Source organism: Macrobrachium nipponense, chromosome 49, assembly GCF_015104395.2.
Source record: "Macrobrachium nipponense isolate FS-2020 chromosome 49, ASM1510439v2, whole genome shotgun sequence".
Taxonomy (NCBI): domain Eukaryota; kingdom Metazoa; phylum Arthropoda; class Malacostraca; order Decapoda; family Palaemonidae; genus Macrobrachium; species Macrobrachium nipponense.
The window spans coordinates 17,691,446-17,711,715 of NC_087224.1; the positions used below are offsets into that span (position 1 = coordinate 17,691,446).

Consider the following 20,270-nt stretch of genomic DNA (forward strand, 5'->3'; position numbering starts at 1 on the left):
ATCAGAAGCTCCTCTCTTCAATGGTAGAGCCGTGTTCCTTGAATGCCACCGGCACCTTGGAGAGGAGTCATCTGAACTCGACAGTCTGTGCACATCAAAGGAGAGACCTTTCCTAACGGCTCTTCATCCAACCTGGGAAACGACAACAGGTTGAACTAAGGGGTGACTGCTTGTGGGCAGACCCCGCCAACCTCCCTTGGGCTACCAGTTTGACTCCTCCCCTACACTGGGGAGTATGGCAGTGACCTTTGCCTAGGAGAGTCGACGGGACGAACAGCCGCCTCCTCCAATGACACAACGCTATCACTTTTTGCCTTGTCCATTAGGACCTTTAAATATGCACCAAGCTATTCCACAGTCTGTACTAACAGAGTAAAATGCTCATCAATCTTTTCTTCCAGACTCGTGATGGGGTTGGGATGGGAAGTGTGCGAGCCTGCAACTGGAGAAGGTGGTATAACCAAGAGAAGTAGGAGCTAAAGATATAACAGGAATACTCAGATCCAAATTAAATTCAGAAGAACCCAGACTAGCTGGTTGTCAAGGTAATTGCTTTATAGCAAAGAAAGATAAAGGAAAGGAAAACGCATCTTCGAGAAGTTCTGCAGCACATAAGGATTTGCGCATGTTGTTGGAGGTACTTGTTCTCATGATGGTTCTAGAATCGGCAGAAGTGTTGTGGAAGTCGACAGGCCCCGACGTGACGTGAGAAACGCCGCGATTTCTGATGCAATACCTCGTCTAGATTCATCTAAGAAGTTCCGGTAATCTCGGGAGTCTGTGACGCTTGCCATAGGCCCGCCCCCATAATGCTGTATAAATACGACCGACGAAGTAGGAGAAAGGAGAGATCATCAGTTAGTCACAGAGAGATATCCTCAGTAAGAGCCACAGATCAGATTATCAGTGAGAGATCAGCAGCAGCAGAGATCATCTGAGAGAGATAAGAGAAAAAGGGACCGACGAAGGAACAGAAGAAAAGTTGTTCGAGAGTTGGTGTTGAAATTTTTTTTGTTTTTGTTTATTTCATATCGAACCTGAAGCGGACCTCTCTCAGAGGCCGTAACACTGATTTTGAATTAGCCTTAAGAAAAGTTTTTCTCTTCATGTCTCTCTAATTTCTTTAAATGAGACTCCAAATTCTTCCACTTCCATTTGTCCCAATCAAAACATTCATTAATCTAATATCACATGAACATATCTGCCCTCTACAATCACTACATAAAGTATGATTATCATAAGATTCCTTGGTTAGCCTAGTCTTGCAACCTTTAGAGCTATACCTAAAGCTAGCAGAACCTGTGTCAGACATTGTTGACAACACGAAGACTTGACAGTCACCCAAGGAGAAAATAAAAAGGCAAAAACTAGTTCTTTATGCAAAATTGACCAAAGAACCTAACACTATCTAAATGATTTGCCAAGAAGACTAATACAAAAACAGAGTACTTTACCAAATGCAATGACACAAAAGGCAAGTCGAAAAAAATTCATGAGTAACTGCAACCAACAACCATAGCCATCGGATGGCAGAAGCAAACTGAGCTCTTTGTCGAGTTGTTCCTCTCTCTTGCCCCGAAAGTGGGCAGGGCACTGTTACTTAGCCAAAACAAATAGAAAATTAACACAACCCACAAAATTTCGGGATTTTAACTAGAAGCAAGTGAAACTCTTAGGTATATAATTAATGGGGAGGTTGTATAATTAAAATGATATTATAACACTGTTACACATTTTTCCTTATACTTTAGGAAACAATAAATAATCTGACTGTCCTCCCAAAGTTGTTATGGCAAACCTGGTGGATTTCTTTTTTGCCTTCCAAGGTGTCCACCTTATAAACCAAATACGTCTGCAACTTTTTCAATGACAAATGGTCATCTTTGTCCATCCTTATAATGAAATTAATGTAAATAATGTTATGAACAAAGGTTTGTATTGTGTAGGAACAATCAGCTATTTAACCTTCACATTAGAACATCGAATGCTGAGTCAAAACTTACGTTTCATAAGTTCCATAAAAAAGAACTGGATATTTTTTTGGTGGTTTTCCTGATGGGTCCTCTTCGAAGGTCTCGATCTGAAAAAAAAATAAACAAATAAATAAAATTACAAATTAAAGTACTTGACATTTCCTTTATTTCACCAAAGAAAAATTTAAATGCAATCATTTTAAGAATTATAATGATGGCATCAACAGATCCCTAAATATATTAAATTTTTAAAGTAATTTATATTTTTCCTAACACACCCCTTCAGTTCCTTACATAGATTTTGCTAGTGATCGTCAGATGGACGGGCTATCAAACTTTCAGACAAGGTCATTAACTATCTACAGGTGGGGAAGCCCTGCCCACCTGCCGGTCTGCATTTCACTGCCTTTCGGCCAGGTGGCCGAGGTGGGAAATTAATGTCAAGAATTTCAAGTTTGTATGTTAGATAACATACAAATTACAGGCAGTCCCTGCTTATCGGTGGACTTGGTTAATGGTGATCCAGTTTTAAGGGGTTTGTCTTGTGCCCTAAAATCACAATTTTTGGAAGTAAATTGTATTTTTCCTAACTATTTAAACTTTCGGCGTAGCTGGAATTACGGCTGTTAAATTCTTGAACAAGGTGGTTAGGCAGTAACTACCGTGTGGCAGGTGGGTAGGCTAGCCTGCCCGGATGTCAACACTCCACTTTGCCTTTCGGCCCAGGTTCAGATTGAGGGGTGGCATGAGGTGGGCATGTATGTAAAGGACCTCAGGTTTGTATAGTTAGGAAAAATACAATTTACTTTCAAAAATTGTGATTTGTTCCTACACGATATACAAACCCGGTCCTTTACATAAGGAAGACTCACTTCACTGATTGGTGGGAGGAATCTGAGTGAGCCTCTAGAACTGATCTGAGTTCTACACACCTACGCTACTCCTGGTCGTAAGAACAAGGAGTGCCCTGCCTCTGACAACTTGATTGGAGTATAGGAGCTGCATGATTCTGATAAGGAACATAAAAATGTTATTGTTATAATACAATTAAGTTTGTTCATACTTACCTGGCGATATATATATAGCTGTATTTCTGACGTCCGACAGAATTTCAAATTCGCGGCACACGTAGTGGGGCGGTCAGGTGGTAGTACCCATTCCCGCCGCTGGGCGGCGGATATCAGGAACCATTCCACCTTTTCTATTCATATTTATTCATGGCCCTTGTCTCCTGAGGGGAGGAGGGTGGGCACTCTAAGTATATATATCTGCCAGGTAAGTATGAACAAACTTAATTGTATTATAACAATAACATTTTGTTCATGAAACTTACCTGACAGATATATATATAGCTGAATCACACCTTCTTCGGATGGTAGTAGAGACAGACTAGGATTTTTTAGGAAATTTAAAATAAAATAAAATAAAAGATTATCTTATTGGTTCCTTACCTGATAGCAAAGTAGACTATGTGATTACTGTCACCAAAGCCTGCTTATGCTTTACAGAGTTGCCAGCCAGGTGTTGACCTGTAGTGCTGGTGCTCTCTGGATGCTCTGTCAACGGGGGCGTGACCACAATGTGACAAGACCATCTAGGCAAACATATGGCAGTAACACAGCAACCGACCACCACCTGACAACTAACGCAAAAAACCCCTGATATTTAACACTATGGAATGGGAGAATTTTCACAGAAGATCTCACCATCAACCACAAAACACAATAAACTAAACCTAACTAAGCTAAGGGATAGGGAGAGAGCTACCTTCAGCCCCAAAACTGTGTCCTGCCGAAATGTAAGGTCCCAAAGAACTACAGTTCTCGTAATCGTCCTCACATCCCGGAGGTAATGTGAGGCGAATACGGAATTGCTCCTCCAGAAGGTGCTATCAAGAATATCTCTGATAGACATGTTCCTTTGGAAGGCAAGAGAGGTAGCTACGGCTCTGACCTCGTAGCTTTCACTTTAGAGGCTCATATCAGTCTTCTGGCAAGATGAATGAGCCTCTTTAAATGACGTCCCTCAAGAAGAAAGCCACAGCATTCTTCGACAACGGTAAATCCGGTCTCTTCACCGAGCACCAGAGATTACCTGAGGGACCTCTTATCTCTCTAGTCCTATTCACATAGAACTTGAGAGCCCTGACAGGCACAGGGCTCTCTCTGGTTCTTGACCCACGAGACTCGATATTCCTTTGATATCGAAGCTCTTTGGCCAAGGATTAGACGGGTTCTCGTTCTTAGCCAAGAAAGAAGGGTTCAACGAGCAGACAGCTCTGTCTCCCTTGAAACCCACTAGGCTACTGAACGCTTGGATTTCACTAACTCTCTTCGCCGTCGCCAGAGAAGTTAGGAAAAGCGTTTTCCTCGTTAAGTCCTTAGAGAAGCTTCATGGAGAGGCTCAAAGGGACTAAGCATCAGATGTTTCAATACCACATCTAAATTCCATGAGTGGGCGGTCTTGCTTGTGGAATTTTGGTGTGTTTCAAACGACCTTAAGAGATCGTGCAGATCCTTATTGTCGGAAAGGTCCATTCCTCTGTGGCGAAAACGGCAGACAACATACTCCTATAACCCTTGATTGTAGGAACTGCCAATTTTTGCACATTTCTTAGTGGAGAAAGAAATCTGCTATCTGATTCACAGAGGTCGTGGAGAGGAAATTCCTTCCTTCTTGCACCATGCCCTGAAGGAAGACCCAGTTAGACTGGTAGACAGTCTTGAAGAGGCTCTTCGAGCATTAGCGATTGCTCTCGCAGCTGCCTTTGAAAAGCCTCTCGCTCTGGCCAGCTTTTCGATAGTCTGAACGCAGTCAGGGCAGAGAGAGGTTTTGGTGAAACCTTTTGAAGTGAGGCTGTCTGAGTAGATCTCTCCTCCAGGGCAACGTTCTTGGAAGTCCACAAGGAACGTCATGACCTCTGTGAACCACTCTCTTGCTGGCCACATTGGAGCAATCAGAGTCAACCTTGTCCTTCTGACGCTGCGAACTTTCTCATTACGTCCCCCATGATCTGAATGGGGGAAAGGCGTAAAGATCCAGGTCTGTCCAGTTCCAGAGCAACGCGTCCACTGCAATTGCCCCCGGCCTCCATAACCGGGGAGCAATACAGAGAAGTCTCTTCGTCCTCGATGTAGCGAACAGGTCTATAGAGGACGTCCCCACAATTTCCATAACTTTTGACAGACTTCCTGGTGCAAGGTCCATTCTGTTGGCAGAAGCTGATTCCGGCGGCTGAGAAGGTCCGCCCTGACATTCTGAACTCCTGCCACGAATCTTGTCAGGATCTTGATGTGCCTTGCGTCTGCCCATAGTAGAACTTCCTTCGCCAGGAGAAAAAGGGATCTGGAGCGAGTCCCTCCCTGATTCTTTAGATACGCAAGGGCTGTGGTACTGTCCGAGTTGACTTGAACAACCTTGCTTGACAGTTTCTCTTCGAAGAACTGCAGCGACAGGAATATCGCTGCAGTTCCTTTACATTGATGTGCCAGGCTACCTGTTCCCCTCTCCAGGAGCCTGACACTTCTTCCCCCCCTAGTGTTGCTCCCCAACCGGCAGTGGAAGCGTCTGAGAACAACACTAGGTCGGGGCTCAGAAGATTTAAGGAGAGGCCTCTCGTAACTTCTGAGGGTCGAGCCACCATCTTAAGTGACTCTTACATCGTTGGAGATCCTTAGGATCGCATTCAGGTCCCCTTCGACTTCCATTCTTCCGCAAGGAAGAATTGAAGAGGCCTGAGGTGCAGTCTTCCCGCGAGACAAACTTTTCTAGTGAGGAAATGGTGCCCAGCAGACTCATCCACTCCCTCACCGAACAAGCTTCTCTCTCTAGGAAGGCTGCGACTTTCTTTTCTAACCCCAGTCGCTGACGTTCCTGGGATGGAAACGCCCGAAAAGCCACTGAATCCATCTGAATCCCCAGATACACGATGGACTGTGTCGGGGTCAGATGCGACTTTTCGGTGTTGACCAACAGACCCAGAGACTTTGCTAGGGCTAGCGTAAACTGAAGGTCCTTCAGACACTTCTGCCTCGACGACGCTCTGATCAGCCATCGTCGAGGTAGAGGGATATCCTGATTCCTGACGAATGGAGCCCACTTCGCTACATTCCTCATAATCATTGTGAAAACCATCGGGGCCGTGCTGAGACCGAAACAAAGGGCTCTGAACTGCCAAACCCTGTTGTCCAACGACGAATCTCAGGTACTTCCTTGACAGAGGGTGGACTGGGACGTGGAAGTATGCGTCCTGCAGGTCTAGAGACACCATCCAGTCGCCAGGTCTCAATGCTCCCAGCACCGACTGAGGTCGTCCATTCTGAACTTTATCTTTTCTACAAAAAGATTTAGCCTGCTCACATCCAGGACCGGGAGCCAACCTGATGACTGCTTTTGGCACAAGGAAAATCCTGTTGTAGAAGCCCCGGTGACTCTAGTCCAGGACTTGTTCCACCGCTCTTTTTTCGACCATCTGGTCTAAGATATCGCAAAAGAACCCTTTTCTTCTCTCCCTGATAGGATGGAGAGAGGTCTCTGGGAGTCGAAGTCAAGGAGGAGATGAAGAAAAGGGATCTTTGTACCCCCGTTCTACTATCTTGAGGGTCCAAGGGTCCGCTCCTCTCTGCCTCCAAGACTCCGCAAAGAATTCCAGTCTCTGGCCCCGACTGGTGTCTGAAGGACGAGATCTTCACTTGCTGGTTTTCGGTTTGAATGAAGCTCTTCCTCTTGAAAAACCTCTCCCTCGGGGAGCTGCTCTCGAGGGGGGTGCCCCGCGAAAGGTTTGACTTTCTTCGGGGGTTTGCTGAAAGTTTGACGTGGAAGGAACCGCTGGACGTCTTGAAGATTGAACCAAGAGGTCCTGGGTCGCCTTCTCTTGCAAACTCTGTGCCAGATCCTTTACCATAGCCTGGGGGAAGAGATGGTCCGAAAGAGGCGCAAAGAGCAAATCCGCTTTCTGAGCTGGAGATACCGACTTAGCCGTAAAACTTGCACAGCAATGCTCTTTTCTTTAGGAAAGCAGTTCCAAATTCGAAACTAGCTCCTCCGAACCATCCCTGACGGCCTTGTCCATACATGACAACACGCTGGACAGCTCCCCAGACTGAGAGAATCAGGACTTCTAGACTGACGGTCCAAAACTCCCAGACACCAGTCTAGGAAATTAAAAACATTAAGGGTACGAAGAAGACCCTTCAAGTGGTGGTCAGTCTCAACTGGAGTCCAGGTCCCACCTTAGCCGACGCTAAGAGAGACCTCCTCTGGGCGTCCACTAAACTGGAGAAGTCACCCAACGCGGACGAAGGGACCGATTTATCCCGACATCCTCCTTGGTCTCATACCAAACTCCTCCTTTCCCCCTGCGAGTCTAGAGGGTGGATGGGCGAAAGTGGTCTTGCCCTGATCCTTCCTTCTGGACATAAAGTCTTGGAGTTTCTTAAACGCCCTCTTGCTCGACAGAGACGTTTTCATTTCGACGAATTCAGGGGTCTTTACGGTCTTGGACGACGAAAGTTGTGAGGAGGAGACCTAGGGGCTGTAGGCTGGAACTTGTCTCCGAATGCTGAACGTAACAGCCTAACAAGAACCTTGTAGTCCGAGACAGCTGAAGCTACCGGCTGTTTCTTCCTCTACGGAACTCCCTGGACTACTATGCTCCCTTCCTCCCTAAGAGGAACTGGAGAACCCGCCTATCAGGAGAGGGAGTACGTCCCTTAGGCTCAGTCCTGAATAAAGACTTCCGTTGGTTGGAAGTATCCCCCACCCTACAGGTACGGAAGCAGCCGTACGTGCTCTTTAGATGCTACGGACATCTTCCGAAAGAGAAGCATCCTTAGAAGCCAAGTTAACTGTCTTAAACGAAGCTCCCTTTTTTTCGAAAGGAAGAGCGAGCTTCCTGAAGAGCAGCGCCAAAAGCGTCCTGCTTAGAAGAGCGAGCGTCCTGCTTTGCAGGCTCCAAAGCGTCCTGCTTCGCTCGAAAAGCGTCCTGCTTCACACGGCGAGCGTCCTGCGGAGCGCCTCAAAAGCGTCCTGTCTATGACCAGAAGCGTCCTGCTTCGCACCGCCGAGCGTCCTGCCGAGCGTCCTTAAAAGAGTCTTGAAGAGAGCTCAAAGCGTCCTGTCTAGAACGCCGAGCGTCCTCCGCCGAGCGTCCTCAACCGCTACTTGCCGAGAGCGCAAAGCGTCCTGCTTCGAACGCCGAGCGTCTTGACGAGCGTCCTCTCCTGAGAGAGTAAAACGCTATCTGCTAGGAGAGCGAGAACGTTGACGATCCGGAAGCGGAGAGAGAGACGAGCGAGCTGAGAGAGAATGAGGCCGCTTCGTCCTCTTGACGGGCAGCCGAACGTCCTTCCTACGCCTAGACTCGACTGCTGCTGGGCAGTCCTCTGAGCCATCAGCAACGTAAGCTGGTCCTGAAGGGGACACAAGGATATCCTTCGTAGGTGACGAAGGAGCAAAAGAAGGGGCAGGACTGAGACTGCGAGAAGGCGAGGGGCGAGGGGTGGGGGGGGGGGACGCCTCCTTCCTTCTAGCAGGTACAGCTATCTGCCTCTCAGGTGAACACGCCTGTGCGTGGAAACTAACGTCCTCATCGGTAGAACGCCTTCCTCTCTTCTGAGGAGGAAAGGCGTCATAAGCGTCCTCTGACGAAAGAGGAGACATAGGACGTGAAGCGTCCTCAAAGCGAAAAGTCCTTTTCAACGGACGCGAGTCTCTCCGAGCGCTCCACCCCTTGCGCGGGGAGGACGCTTCGGAGGACGAAAAGCAATCTTTAAGGATACGCGCTCGTGCGCGCTCCTTGGCAGCCTGGATTTAGCAACAAGGCCTGCCGAAGGGACGCCAGATCGGTGGGGAGCCCCCGTAACCCTCTTGCGGCCTTTCGACATACCCACTCCCTGAGTCCTGGGAGCCGATAGAGGTCTAGCCTAGAGGCATTATGGGGCCGATCTGACGCCCCCTCCACAACACTAGGGGCACTGACACAAACTTTCACTGGGCCGGTTTCTAGGGCCAAAACTTTAGATTCGAGAGCACGAATAGACTCTAGAATCAGAGAAAGGGTGTTACCTTCTCCAGACACAGCACTGGGGCCCGAAGGCAACAAAACAGGATTAGGTTGGGCAAAATCTACTGGTGTTAGAGGAGGAGAAATGTTACTATCCTTACCTTTAGTAGAGCTGCCCTTCTAGAGACCTCCTGACTCTATCGCGCTCTAATTTACGCCGATAGGTCTCATACATCCCTCCATTATCATCATCCAATCCTTACATTCATTTTGCACCGATCATCAGCCACGCAAACATGCCCCCTGCAATCCATACAAACGGTGTGAGGATCAACTGAAGGTTTAAGAAGCCTCACCTTACATTCACTCCTCACACACACTCTGTAACTTCCCGAACTTGATCCAGACATACTGAATCTAGAAAAGCCAATCCAAATCAAAAACCAATCCACTATTCCGCGTGCCAATCCAACAATCCAGAAGTCGATACCAAAAGTCAATCCAGACAATATTAAGCGAGATAATGAAAAAATCCTAGACGGAGGTACTGTAAACAGATGTTTGCAGCACCGGCGACAGAAAAAATATGAATAGAAAATGGGAATGGTTCCTGATATCCGCCGCCCAGCGGCGGGAATGGGTACTACCACCTGACCGCCCCACTACGTGTGCCGCGAATTTTTTGAAATTCTGTCGGACGTCAGAAATACAGCTATATATATCTGTCGGTAAGTTTCATGAACAAAAAGGATGCTTTATGTATAAGCTTACCGCATCAATCGTCCGACCAGCCAGTGTAAGTTCGAGCCTATCCTCATCCCGAAGGAAGAGGAGCGGAAGGACAGGTGGGGAAGGTGAAGAGGCCAGTCACTCTTGCATCCTTCTACCTCTAGAACAGCACACCATAGGCGAGATGCAACTTGACCTCTTGTAGGAACTGGGTAAGCAAACACAACCTTCAAGCATCCACCACCGGTCCAAGGAAATGAGGTTCCAAGGTCCTGTGGGCAGGCCCGAAGGGAAAGATAAATATGGTCGCAATGACCTTATCTATCTTCCATCCGACATATTCTTCGGAGTGATGACAAGTACCCATCCACTGGACTATCCAACTGCAGAGAACTCTCTCACGGTCTCGTAATATTCCGCAGCGTATAAAGACACCGACACTCCACGGTGGGTGTCGATCCTAATGGGTACAGGAACACGCCAATAGGAAAAAGTAATGACGGTCTCGGACTCAACAGTTGCTGACTGACTGCACTCGCTGTGAGGGGAGCAGTCATGCATCCGAGAAACCATACAAATTGTCTATCTTGTTCGCCACTGACGTTGCGAGACGAGATGGTGATTCTCTCAGGCATGCGCCCATCAGATGATTGTCAATTGCCTTCTAGAGACCAAGGTCCCTGATGGCAAGACAAGTTCTCATAGTAGTTGAATCTCAACTTAGGAGAAACAATGCTATATGCCAGTGAAAGACTAGGGTGAATGAGGACCTACATCTTCACAGCTGAATCGAGAGAAGTTGACTCTCAAGATTCTGAACGTAGAAAAAGTCCCGTCGTTGATGCCAACCAGTGAAGACAGCTTTAATCCCTGTTGTTTTACAGAGGACTGAAAATGCTAAACCGCTACTTCATTGCTGTTCAGTGAGAAGTTGGAGTTGCAATGAAAGCGGGGCGCTTTTCAGTAATGAAAACACAGGGATTGTACTGCCTGAAGAACAGCTTCTCATGGGCTAGATCACGGAGGACATTTTTATACTTGGAAGTAAAGCTGGCATGGCGGGGAACAGGCGAGGTATTCCGTTATTCATCTACAATTCGGGGCGAACAAAGAATAATTGCACACCTACGAATTACGAGATGTATTTAGAAGACAAACTCAGATGTCTGAAGAAATCATTCTGTGTCATCGCAGCGGCAGGTGCAACGAAGCGAAGACTAGGCTACAGACCTCTGTTACCATGAGGTAAAAAGAAGGATGATGATAAGTCTAGTGAGATATCTGTCTGAAAATTCTTGCGACGGCAAAAGGCGATGCAGGAGAATTGGTCCTACACGTATGCAAGAATTCCAGCCAAGCAGAGACCTAAGTCTGTGATTGCAGGGCAGAGATTCGATTCAGTAGTCAATCATAGCAGAGGACGAGAGACAATAGCCGACCGAACTATCTCGGAGAGCCAGCCGGTACTGGGCTGCGGCAGGCAGGGCTGGCAGGCAGCCTGTACACCGCTAGCTCTCATTCACTTGTCATCCTGAGTTGCCAGGTATTCCATTCCAAGAAGGAATGCGTTCGGCTAGAACCATCAAGCGCAAGAAAAACGCTCGAGCATTTGCATTTTAAGTGAGACAGATTTCGGTAAATGTAAGCGGTGGTGGTGGTGTTGTAACAAACCACAAGTATCTCAAAATCAAAACTGGTAACTCTTGGGAGGCTTGCAAAGCAGTCCCGAGTTGTAGTTCAATTAAGAAGATACTATTCGTCTTGGTCACGACCCATAGATTAACTACAGTATGTGCCTACGCCTCGGACAACTCAACTGATAACAGAAGTGTTGTGAGGGAAATATACATAGTATATTTATAGGTTCCTGTACATAGACCTCCAGCCTAAATTCTCTTCCATTCGAGGAACAAGAATAAGGACTAGAAGACGACCTTCATTCGCAAAAGAAGAGAGTGAAGGTGAAGTTTTCCCGAAGGAAGACTTCTACGGTGATAACAGGAGACCAAAGACGATTAGTTCAAGCAGAACTGGATATTCCCATCCGTTCTTCTCTATCCCGGGGTTGACTGCCTACTGAGGCGACGGACCGTCAGGTCCATCCAGGCTGAGCCCCTCCCGAGATATTCTTCCTTCAGCAGCAGTACTTCCTTCAAACGCTAGAAATTCCAGGAATTTGAGCATTCAGCGAGATTCCCGATTATCGTAGTAACAATTATCCGGGATTCTCGTCTCCACCACTCTGGACCGTGGTTATGCCCAAGTGTTTGCAGTTCATAGAAGACCAAACCACTCAGAGAGTGGTTGAAACTGAAGAATTTAAAGCTCTCGGCGAAACCCCCCCGAATTTCATCAGATGATCATCAGGTGGTGGTCCTCCCGATTCCCATAGAAATTGAGGATTGGGCAAGATCCTTCCTCAACGATGGGGACTTGAATCTGGTAGGACCTGAAGGTCCCTCCAGGAACGCTGTCTTCAACGTGGAATCCTACGGAAAACGCTCTGCAGGATCCCTCCCCTTCCCATCGCAGCCATAGTAAGAGAGGGAATGGAGGAGGAAGATTAGATGCTCTTGCTTGCCTTGCCAGCGGAACTAGCAGTCGGAGAAGTGAGTTACGGGCAGTCATCAACCTGTGGTGATGGCTGCTCAGAGTCTAGGAAAACGTTACTGTCTGGAGAAAACATTTTCCGGAGAAGGATTACGAAACTCTTACTGTAGGCGAAACGTCTGCCGCCACCGTGACCGTCGTCTGGTTGGGGCTGTGTGTGCACCTGACAGGAGAGAGCCGATACAATCCTCCGACGCATCCCAGTCCTCGTCAAGGTTGAAACCTCTCAAGAGGACCGAAGGGGGAGCCTACACCGGTCTCTGCGTGCGTGGTCCAGCGGGAACATCATGTGAACAGCTCGTGGATTGTATTTGTCACTTTGTGTGTCTAGGAAGCATCATCGTCCTCGCCAGCCCCCACGATCTCCTCCAACCACTTCAGCGAAGATCTGTTTGGTCCCAAGACCGAACCAGGCTCGTGGCCAGACCGTAAGAAGTGCATTCATCACGGTCACTCCTGTTCGTCTCGTTCCTCCCATTGTAGCCCGAGAAGGTTGAAGGGACAGGTGAGGGAGAACCGACGCTCCTACCCTGCCTACTAGCAGAACCAGTGGGCTGGGAGGACTGCAGGCGATCGCCAACCCACGGTGGTGATCGAGCTGCAGGTCTGGACCAGCAGTCTCCTTGCGGAGAAGCCCAGGACAAAGGACGGAGCGTCGGTCTCGTGTGTCAAGGGAGCTGCTACGAGCGCTCCTACACGGCCTACCAGCAGAACCGGTAGGCTGGGAGGACTGCAGGAGATCGTCAACCCACGGTGGTGATAGAGCTGCAGGTCTGGACCAGCGGTCTCCCTGCGGAGAAGCACTGGACAAAGGACGGAGCGTTGGTCTCGTGCGTCAGGGGAGCTGCTACGAGCGCTCCTACCCTGCCTACAGCAGAACCAGTGGGCTGAGAGGACTGCAGGCGATCACCAACCCATGGTGGTGATAGAGCTGCAGGTCTGGACCAGCGTTCTCCTTATGGAGAAGCACTGGACTGGGAAGGGTAGCGTCAGTCTCATGCGTCAGGGGAGCTGTTACCAGTTGTGCGAGCCGTCCGGTCCTGGTGGGAGCGACGATCGGGTGACTGGTAGTGTCCACTGACGCGGTGAGAGCGAGCACCGTCTTCTTGACGCGCCACAGTACCAGGTCCAGCCGGGGCTGGACCCGGTGACCGGGGGGAGGGGGAGGGAGGCCCTCTTCCTAGCCTCGCTACGTGAACAGTCTGGTGGGAACGTTATGTCAACCCTGGGTACCGGACGATCGCTGTGAGAGCAATCGCTGGTATAGCGATAGTCACCTGAGTGACTCTTACCATCCATCCACTCCGTGGCTGGGTCCTGACACGGTTAGCGTGTTCAGCAGTCTGGACCTTGGCTGCACTCAGTGGCGCTCGCAAGCGAGCGGCCGACAGTTCCTGGTCTGGAGGTGGAATCTCTGGAGCTGGGAGCAGAGGTACCAGCGTAGCCGGTACCACTACGGTCCTCGTCTTCTTCTTCCCTGGGGAAGGAGAGACAGGCCCCATTCCCGGAGGAACGGGAGGACCAGCGGAAGACCCACCTGTCTCACCAGAGCAAGACAGAACCTTAGAAGTCCCGTGATGAGACTTCTTATGGGGGGAGACCAGCTTCTCTTTTATGGCAAAGCCTTAAAAGTTGAAGGGGTGGAGACATAAAAATATGATGATCTCAAAGAGGAGGATGACGACACTAGGTGAGCTCTCTTCCTCTTCGATTCCTCCAAAGTCTGCCAGACTTCTACCATCAGGAGTAGATAAACATTACAGGGCAGCGCGAAAGCTTCGTCTAGTGACATAACTTCGGGGTAGTAGTGGTAAATGAATATGATTATCAGCAGGGGATCAGTACAAACTCAAGGATCGGTATCACAACATGCTACGAGTCACAGGTACAATTCCAAGGTTAGGATAACCAATAAGCAGAGCTAGCCAACCAATACTGCTGTAAACACACTCACCACTGTTAGTCTGTAAAATAAGGAAAAAATGATTAAAGTAAAAGGGTACTCCTCATGCATCCAAGGGCACCGCCCTCCGAAGTGAGAGGAGATCCCCAAACATCAACACCACACGCCCCTTCTTCTACCTTCGTTCAATAATAAGTGAAAGGTTGGAGAAGAGAAATTACCATAAAAACAAAACAAGGACAAACCTTTGAAGTTCCCTTCGGTAATTCCCAAGCGTAAGCGTGAATACATGTCTCGTTACAGGATCAATATCACTCACGTTAAATACATATCTCATCCTCACGTTAAAGGGCAAAAGAATGTAAATAATATGTTGGTATACCTTTGCCGCCAACTCTTAACACAAGTAGAGAGGCGGCTATAAAGGCTATCACAAAAAGTGGGTTTGTATATTAATTGAAAAACAAGGGCAAACCTTTCTTTAATATTAATATCAAACACCGTATATACATATTTATTTAAAAAACAAAAATAAACCAAAAAGATCCCACCAGGATAAAAGATCAATGACCAGTCAGCCAGAGCTAACAAACACACGTCTTTATCGGAAGACGGCCAAAAGCAAAGTGGAGTGTTTACATCCGGGCCGGCTAGCCTACCCACCTGTCACACGGTAGTTACTGCCTAACCACCTTGTTCAAGATTTAACGGCCGTAATACCAGCTACGCCGTAAGTAATTCCTTATGTAAAGGACCGAGGGTTTGTATATTGTGTAGGAACAAATCTGTAATTTTTTGGGATTAATTTGGTTGCAAAAAAGGGATAATAGACATGAATTAAAATAATAATTTTGAAGTAACAAGTTAAACTAAATAATGAGTAAACAATTAAGGGAATAAAGCTTTGCACCTCATAAACAGTGTAGTGTGCCCGCAACTTTGTTTGTGGAGTGAGCGCTTAGGAACCAGGAACAGCAACGTAGTGCAATCTGGAGTGAATTACGACCAAAATGTTTATAACTACAATCAAATAAGCACTGCGGAGTTTCAGTTGTTATGGCAGTGAGGATAAAACAACTGATTAGAAGGTAAAAATGAATTTCAGTTTAAACCATGACCCCGGGATAAGAAGCTTCATACTTTCACTAATATAGGCAACACAAATGTTGTTTTATTGTGCTGATTACAACTGCAATCTTGAGTAAACGTTACATATAGTATACACAAATATTGTTCTAATGAGCGCTGGGAAGGCTGGGAAGGACGCGAGATCCATGCCGGTTACAAAATGGACCAGAGGTGGACCACGCATTATTGGATTTAAAAACTGCCTTGAAAATGGAATTTTTATTCTAAAATTAATATTAATAATACTTACCTGTATAATTTATCTAGCCCTAAATCCCCAAAAACCGCACCAAAATTTACCACATTGGCAACCCTGTTACCTCCTATTCTGTCCGCCAGTTGGCAACACTGTCGTTGACAGATACAAAAAACCTTCCCTCAAATCAGTTGTGATAGGCAGATCGTGGGGTAGGATGGGTGGGACTAGATAAATTATACAGGTAAGTATTATTAATATTAATTTTAGAATAAAAATTCCATATTAATAAACATTACCTTAATATAATTTATCTAGCCCGATTAACCACATTGAAAACGAGGAGGGAATCTGAATACAATTTCCCCTTCGGACAGAATAGGAGAAAACAAACAAAGAAATATATATCATAGGCAAGTCAAAACTCAACCCAAGGTGCTAAGATACTAACAACTCAAAGTCTCCTACCATAATGCCACCAAACTGCGGTAGCACAGGACAAGGAGTAAGTGCATAGTCAGTCCGTCTGTACTAAAGTCAGGTGACCGACCAGGTGACCAGTCAGACGAATTGCGGACAGCAAGGCTGCACCCTGAAGACTATCAAGCACTATTCTTTCCCTAAAGGATGAGTGTCTGGACTGTCTGGGCGATTCAAAGCTAAGCAAACCTTGGGGGTGTATCAACGCAACCCAACGTCGCCAGCAACGAATCAGCTCATGAGCAACTCCTAACTCGAGCTTTCTGGTGCCAAGAGAAAGGAGCGCGGAGCAAAAAGGCGATTCAGTCCCGAAGGACGAATGCCTGACAGTCCAACCTGGTCTCATGTTACAACGATCATCGGGGGTGTATCAACGCAACCGACTTCGTCAACAAGAAACTCAGGGCTACTAAATGTCGCTGATCTCACACGAGTGTCTGACTCTGACCACAGGTGAGACAAAAAGTAGATGGTGAGCGAGTCACCAGATGACAGCAGACGATCCATCGACTAATTCCCTGTCTAGGACAGTGGAAGAAGCAGGAGTCGTCAGGACCAAGCGAACCAGTGGCTAGTCCTAGGTCAGCATCGACTCTGGGAGAAGCGTAGTCGCCAGTGCCGACAACCCGTGGCTGGAACCATTTCACACTGAAAATGGAAGCAGCATGAGTTGCCAAGCAGTCAGTCCTTGTCATCAACAACACCTAAATACCAAACTGCCTAATTCCCATTATAACTACGTCAAAAACTGCCATGGGTTATAATACAAAAACAAAAAAAAAAAATTAATGAATAATATACAGGTAGCAACCAAACGTAAAACAGGAAGACTACCTAATTCTCCTGTCTTGACGACCTGTCCTGCCATCACCAACGGGCCCAAAGAACGAAGGTCGCCTAGGAACTAGAGAAATATCCCTCAAGTAAAAATAGGACAAAAACCAGAATTAGAACGCCAAGTCGCCGCCTCAAGCACCTTGGCGACTGAGACGTTCTTCATAAAAGCTACTGATGTAGCAACTGCTCTAATACTGTGTGCTCTCGCGTCTGGTCTTCCCAGCAGCCGAACCACCAGTTTTAACGATCAGATCTCTGAGAAAAAAGGATACACCATTCTTTGAAATAGGTCTCTTGACATTTCGGGGGTGAAACAAACAGATGACAGGGACGACCCTGAATGTCCTTCGTGCGGCGTAAATAACATGAGAGCGCCCTAACAGGGCAAAGAACTAATTCCTCATTTAAATTACCAACAAAGTCGACCAGCGACTTCAGTACGAAAGACCTGGGAATGGGGATTATCAGACGATTCAGTCTTTGCGACAAATTCAGGAAGGTATGACAAAATCATGTCTTGTCCAGATCTGGCAACCAGAAAAGAGAGTGCTTGCAGTTCACCCACCCTCTTGGCTGTAGCCAGTGAGACAAGGAAGAGTGTCTTAGAAGAGAGGTCCCTAAATTTGGCAGAATTCAGAGGCTCAAACGGAGGGAACCTTAAGGCTTGAAGGACTTTGTTAACGTCCCATGTCGGAGGCGAACACTGGTGGCTGGTCGAGATAGGGAAAAAGATCGAAGTAAATCTCTAATGACATAAGATGAAGAGATCTCAGGGAGCCTGCCTTAAAAACATAGGAAAGCATAGACCTATAACCCTTAATGCACGAAGGTGACAGGGCCCTGTCATGATGTAAATGAACTAAAAACTCCGCTACTTTCGGTAAGGAAGGTCTAGAAATTTAATGTCGTTGAGACTTACACCGTCTGTAAACCAACCATTTAGCCTGATCATTTACTCTGGTTGATTGCCGTCTGGCAAGAGCCAACTGTCGCGCCACTCTGGAGGAGAACCCTTCGTGCTTGGAGAACCTCCTGACAGTCTCCAGGCATGAAGATGAAGCATGTGGAGCCTCTGATGGAACCGATGAAAATGGGGTTGTTTGAGAAGATCTGGTCTCTCTGGTAGGCGAATGGGGGGTTCCACCAGTGCTTCCAGAAGGTCGGGAAACCACTCCTTCTGTGGCCCAGAAGGGGGCGATCAAGGTGAGATCCAGACGCTTGGTTGCCCTCACTTTGTTGAGGACTGACCTCACCAGAGAGAACGGAGGAAAGGCATAGGCTTGAAGTCCCTCCCAGTCCTGCAAAAGAGAGTCTGTCCCGGCACTCTGAGAGTCTGTAAGGGGCGAAGAATATCTGGCACCGAAAAATTCAGTGGTGGGCAAACAGATCGACTGTGACAGGCCATTTCTTCCTGAGGCTGTCGAAGACTTCCTGGCAAAGTGTCCACTCCGACCCTTGAACTTCGTTCGGTCTCGACAAGGCTCTGCTAAGACGTTGTGATGGCCCAGGATAAACTGAGGGACCAACGTAATCCCCCTGTCTTCTGCCCACACAGATTGATCGGGCTTCTTGAGTGAGAAGATCCGACTGTGTGCCGCCTTGGTTTCTCAAGTACGAGACTGCTGTGGTGTTGTCGACAAAGATCGCGACAACCGACTCCAACAGTTGTTCCTGAAATGAAAGAAGGCCTAGGTACACTGCCCTCAGTTCCCTCCAATTTATTGACATGATCCTCTCCTCCTCTAACCAAAGGCCCGAAGCGGCTTCGGAGCCCAGGCCTCGTGTGCGCCCCAACCTTGATCCGAGGCGTCTGACCAAAACATTAGGTCCGAGGAACCGAAAGAAGAGATGTCCCTGACTTGAGGCTGGTGAACTTGCAATCCACCAACGGAGATCCTTCCGACATTGTGGAGAAGAGGCGACTATCGTGTCCTCGGACACAAAATCCCATGACTGGCGAAGTGTCGACTGAAGGGACCTCATTCTGAGACGACCTCCGGGAACCAGTTGGATGAGGGATGACAAATGGCCCAGAGAGACCTCCAAAGAGAAACTGCTGCGTTACGGAGGACAAAAATTCTTCGATCAGACTCAGAAGCTTGTCTATCCGTTTTCTGAGCGGGAGAAGCCCTCAAAATCTGGGAATTCAAAACAATCCCCAGATAAGTTCATGATCTGGCAAGGATTAGATTTGGACTTGTCGAAGTTGACACGAATGCCCAACTCGACACAAAGAGACAGAACTATCTCCCTCGACCGGAGACATTTCTCTAGAAGATTCGGCCGGCCTGGACTAGCCAATCGTCCAGATACCGAAGCATCCTTACATTTAACTGATGCAGAATAGCTGAAACAGGAGCCATCACCCGAGAAAAAGACCTGTGGAGCAGTGGTGAGGCCGAAACAAAGGGTCTTGAACTGGAAAAACTCCCGAGTCCGTGAAAAAACCGAAGGTAAGGTCTGCTTCTTGGATGGATGGGGATTGCAGATAAGCATCCTGCAGATCGATGGAAATCATCCAGTCCCCCAAACATCCTGACGGATGAAAGAACAGTCTGGACGTCTCCATCCTGAACTTGGGACTTTAGAATGAACTTGTTCAAAACCGAAAGATCTATGATGGGCGCCAGGCACCCGAGGCTTTAGAACTACAAACATCCGAGAGTAAAACCCGGGAGAAGGAGGAGTCGCTCTACGGCATCCTTCTCCAAGAGGGCCGAAAGCTCCTTCTCCAAGGCTTGACCCCTGATTGAGTGAGGGGAATAACTGCTGAACTCGAGAGGACGATTGGAAAAGTGGAGGTCTGGAAACAAAAGGGAATCTCGTAACCTTCCTTCAGGACCTCCACCACCCAGCATCCACCCCCGCTCACCCCTGCCAAGCTGACCAATGGCGGGAGAGACAAGCTCCTACTGCGGTCTCCAGGCGAGGTGATGACTCCTACTTCCGAAAATTCTTACGCAGAGACAAGGAAGAAGAAGAAGAACGAAGAAGAAGAAGAAGAGAAGAAGAAGAAGAAGGTCCTCTTGGAGGTTGAGCTCTTTCTCTGCCCTTAGAGCCACGCAAGAACTCCCGCGTTTCAAAGGTAGTGAGCACCAGAGGATGAAGTAGAGGCACCAGCAACCTGAGATGTACTCTGGAAAAAACGAGCCAGAAGGAGGTTGTTGGGCTGGAGCAGAAGGTACAGATCTGTCCTAAACTTACGCTTACTCCTTGAAGGAACGGGAGGAAGACCAGAGGAAAAAGCTCTTGATAAGGCCAGTGAGCTTGGGAAGAGGCATCACCTTGATGTTCCTTCAAAACCTCAGAAAAGCACAGAAATATCGAAAAGGAAATCGCCAAAAGGAGAAGAGGACAACAGAGGGTTCGGGTTCTCATGAATCTCCGATACAGAGGAGGGTAACTGCGACA

General features: G+C 47.8%; 1 protein-coding gene across 1 annotated transcript in view; it reads right to left on the reverse strand.

The window, feature by feature from the left end:
* LOC135205253 (hepatoma-derived growth factor-related protein 2-like) overlaps positions 1–20,270 on the reverse strand; it is a 178,641-nt gene that overhangs the window by 149,425 nt on the left and 8,946 nt on the right. Inside the window, exons 2-4 of the mRNA XM_064235602.1 lie at positions 2,004–2,080; positions 1,799–1,892; positions 366–476 (exon numbers count right to left, since the gene is read on the reverse strand). Coding sequence (XP_064091672.1) covers positions 366–476; positions 1,799–1,892; positions 2,004–2,080 — 282 coding nt within the window. The remainder of the gene's footprint in view (positions 1–365; positions 477–1,798; positions 1,893–2,003; positions 2,081–20,270) is intronic.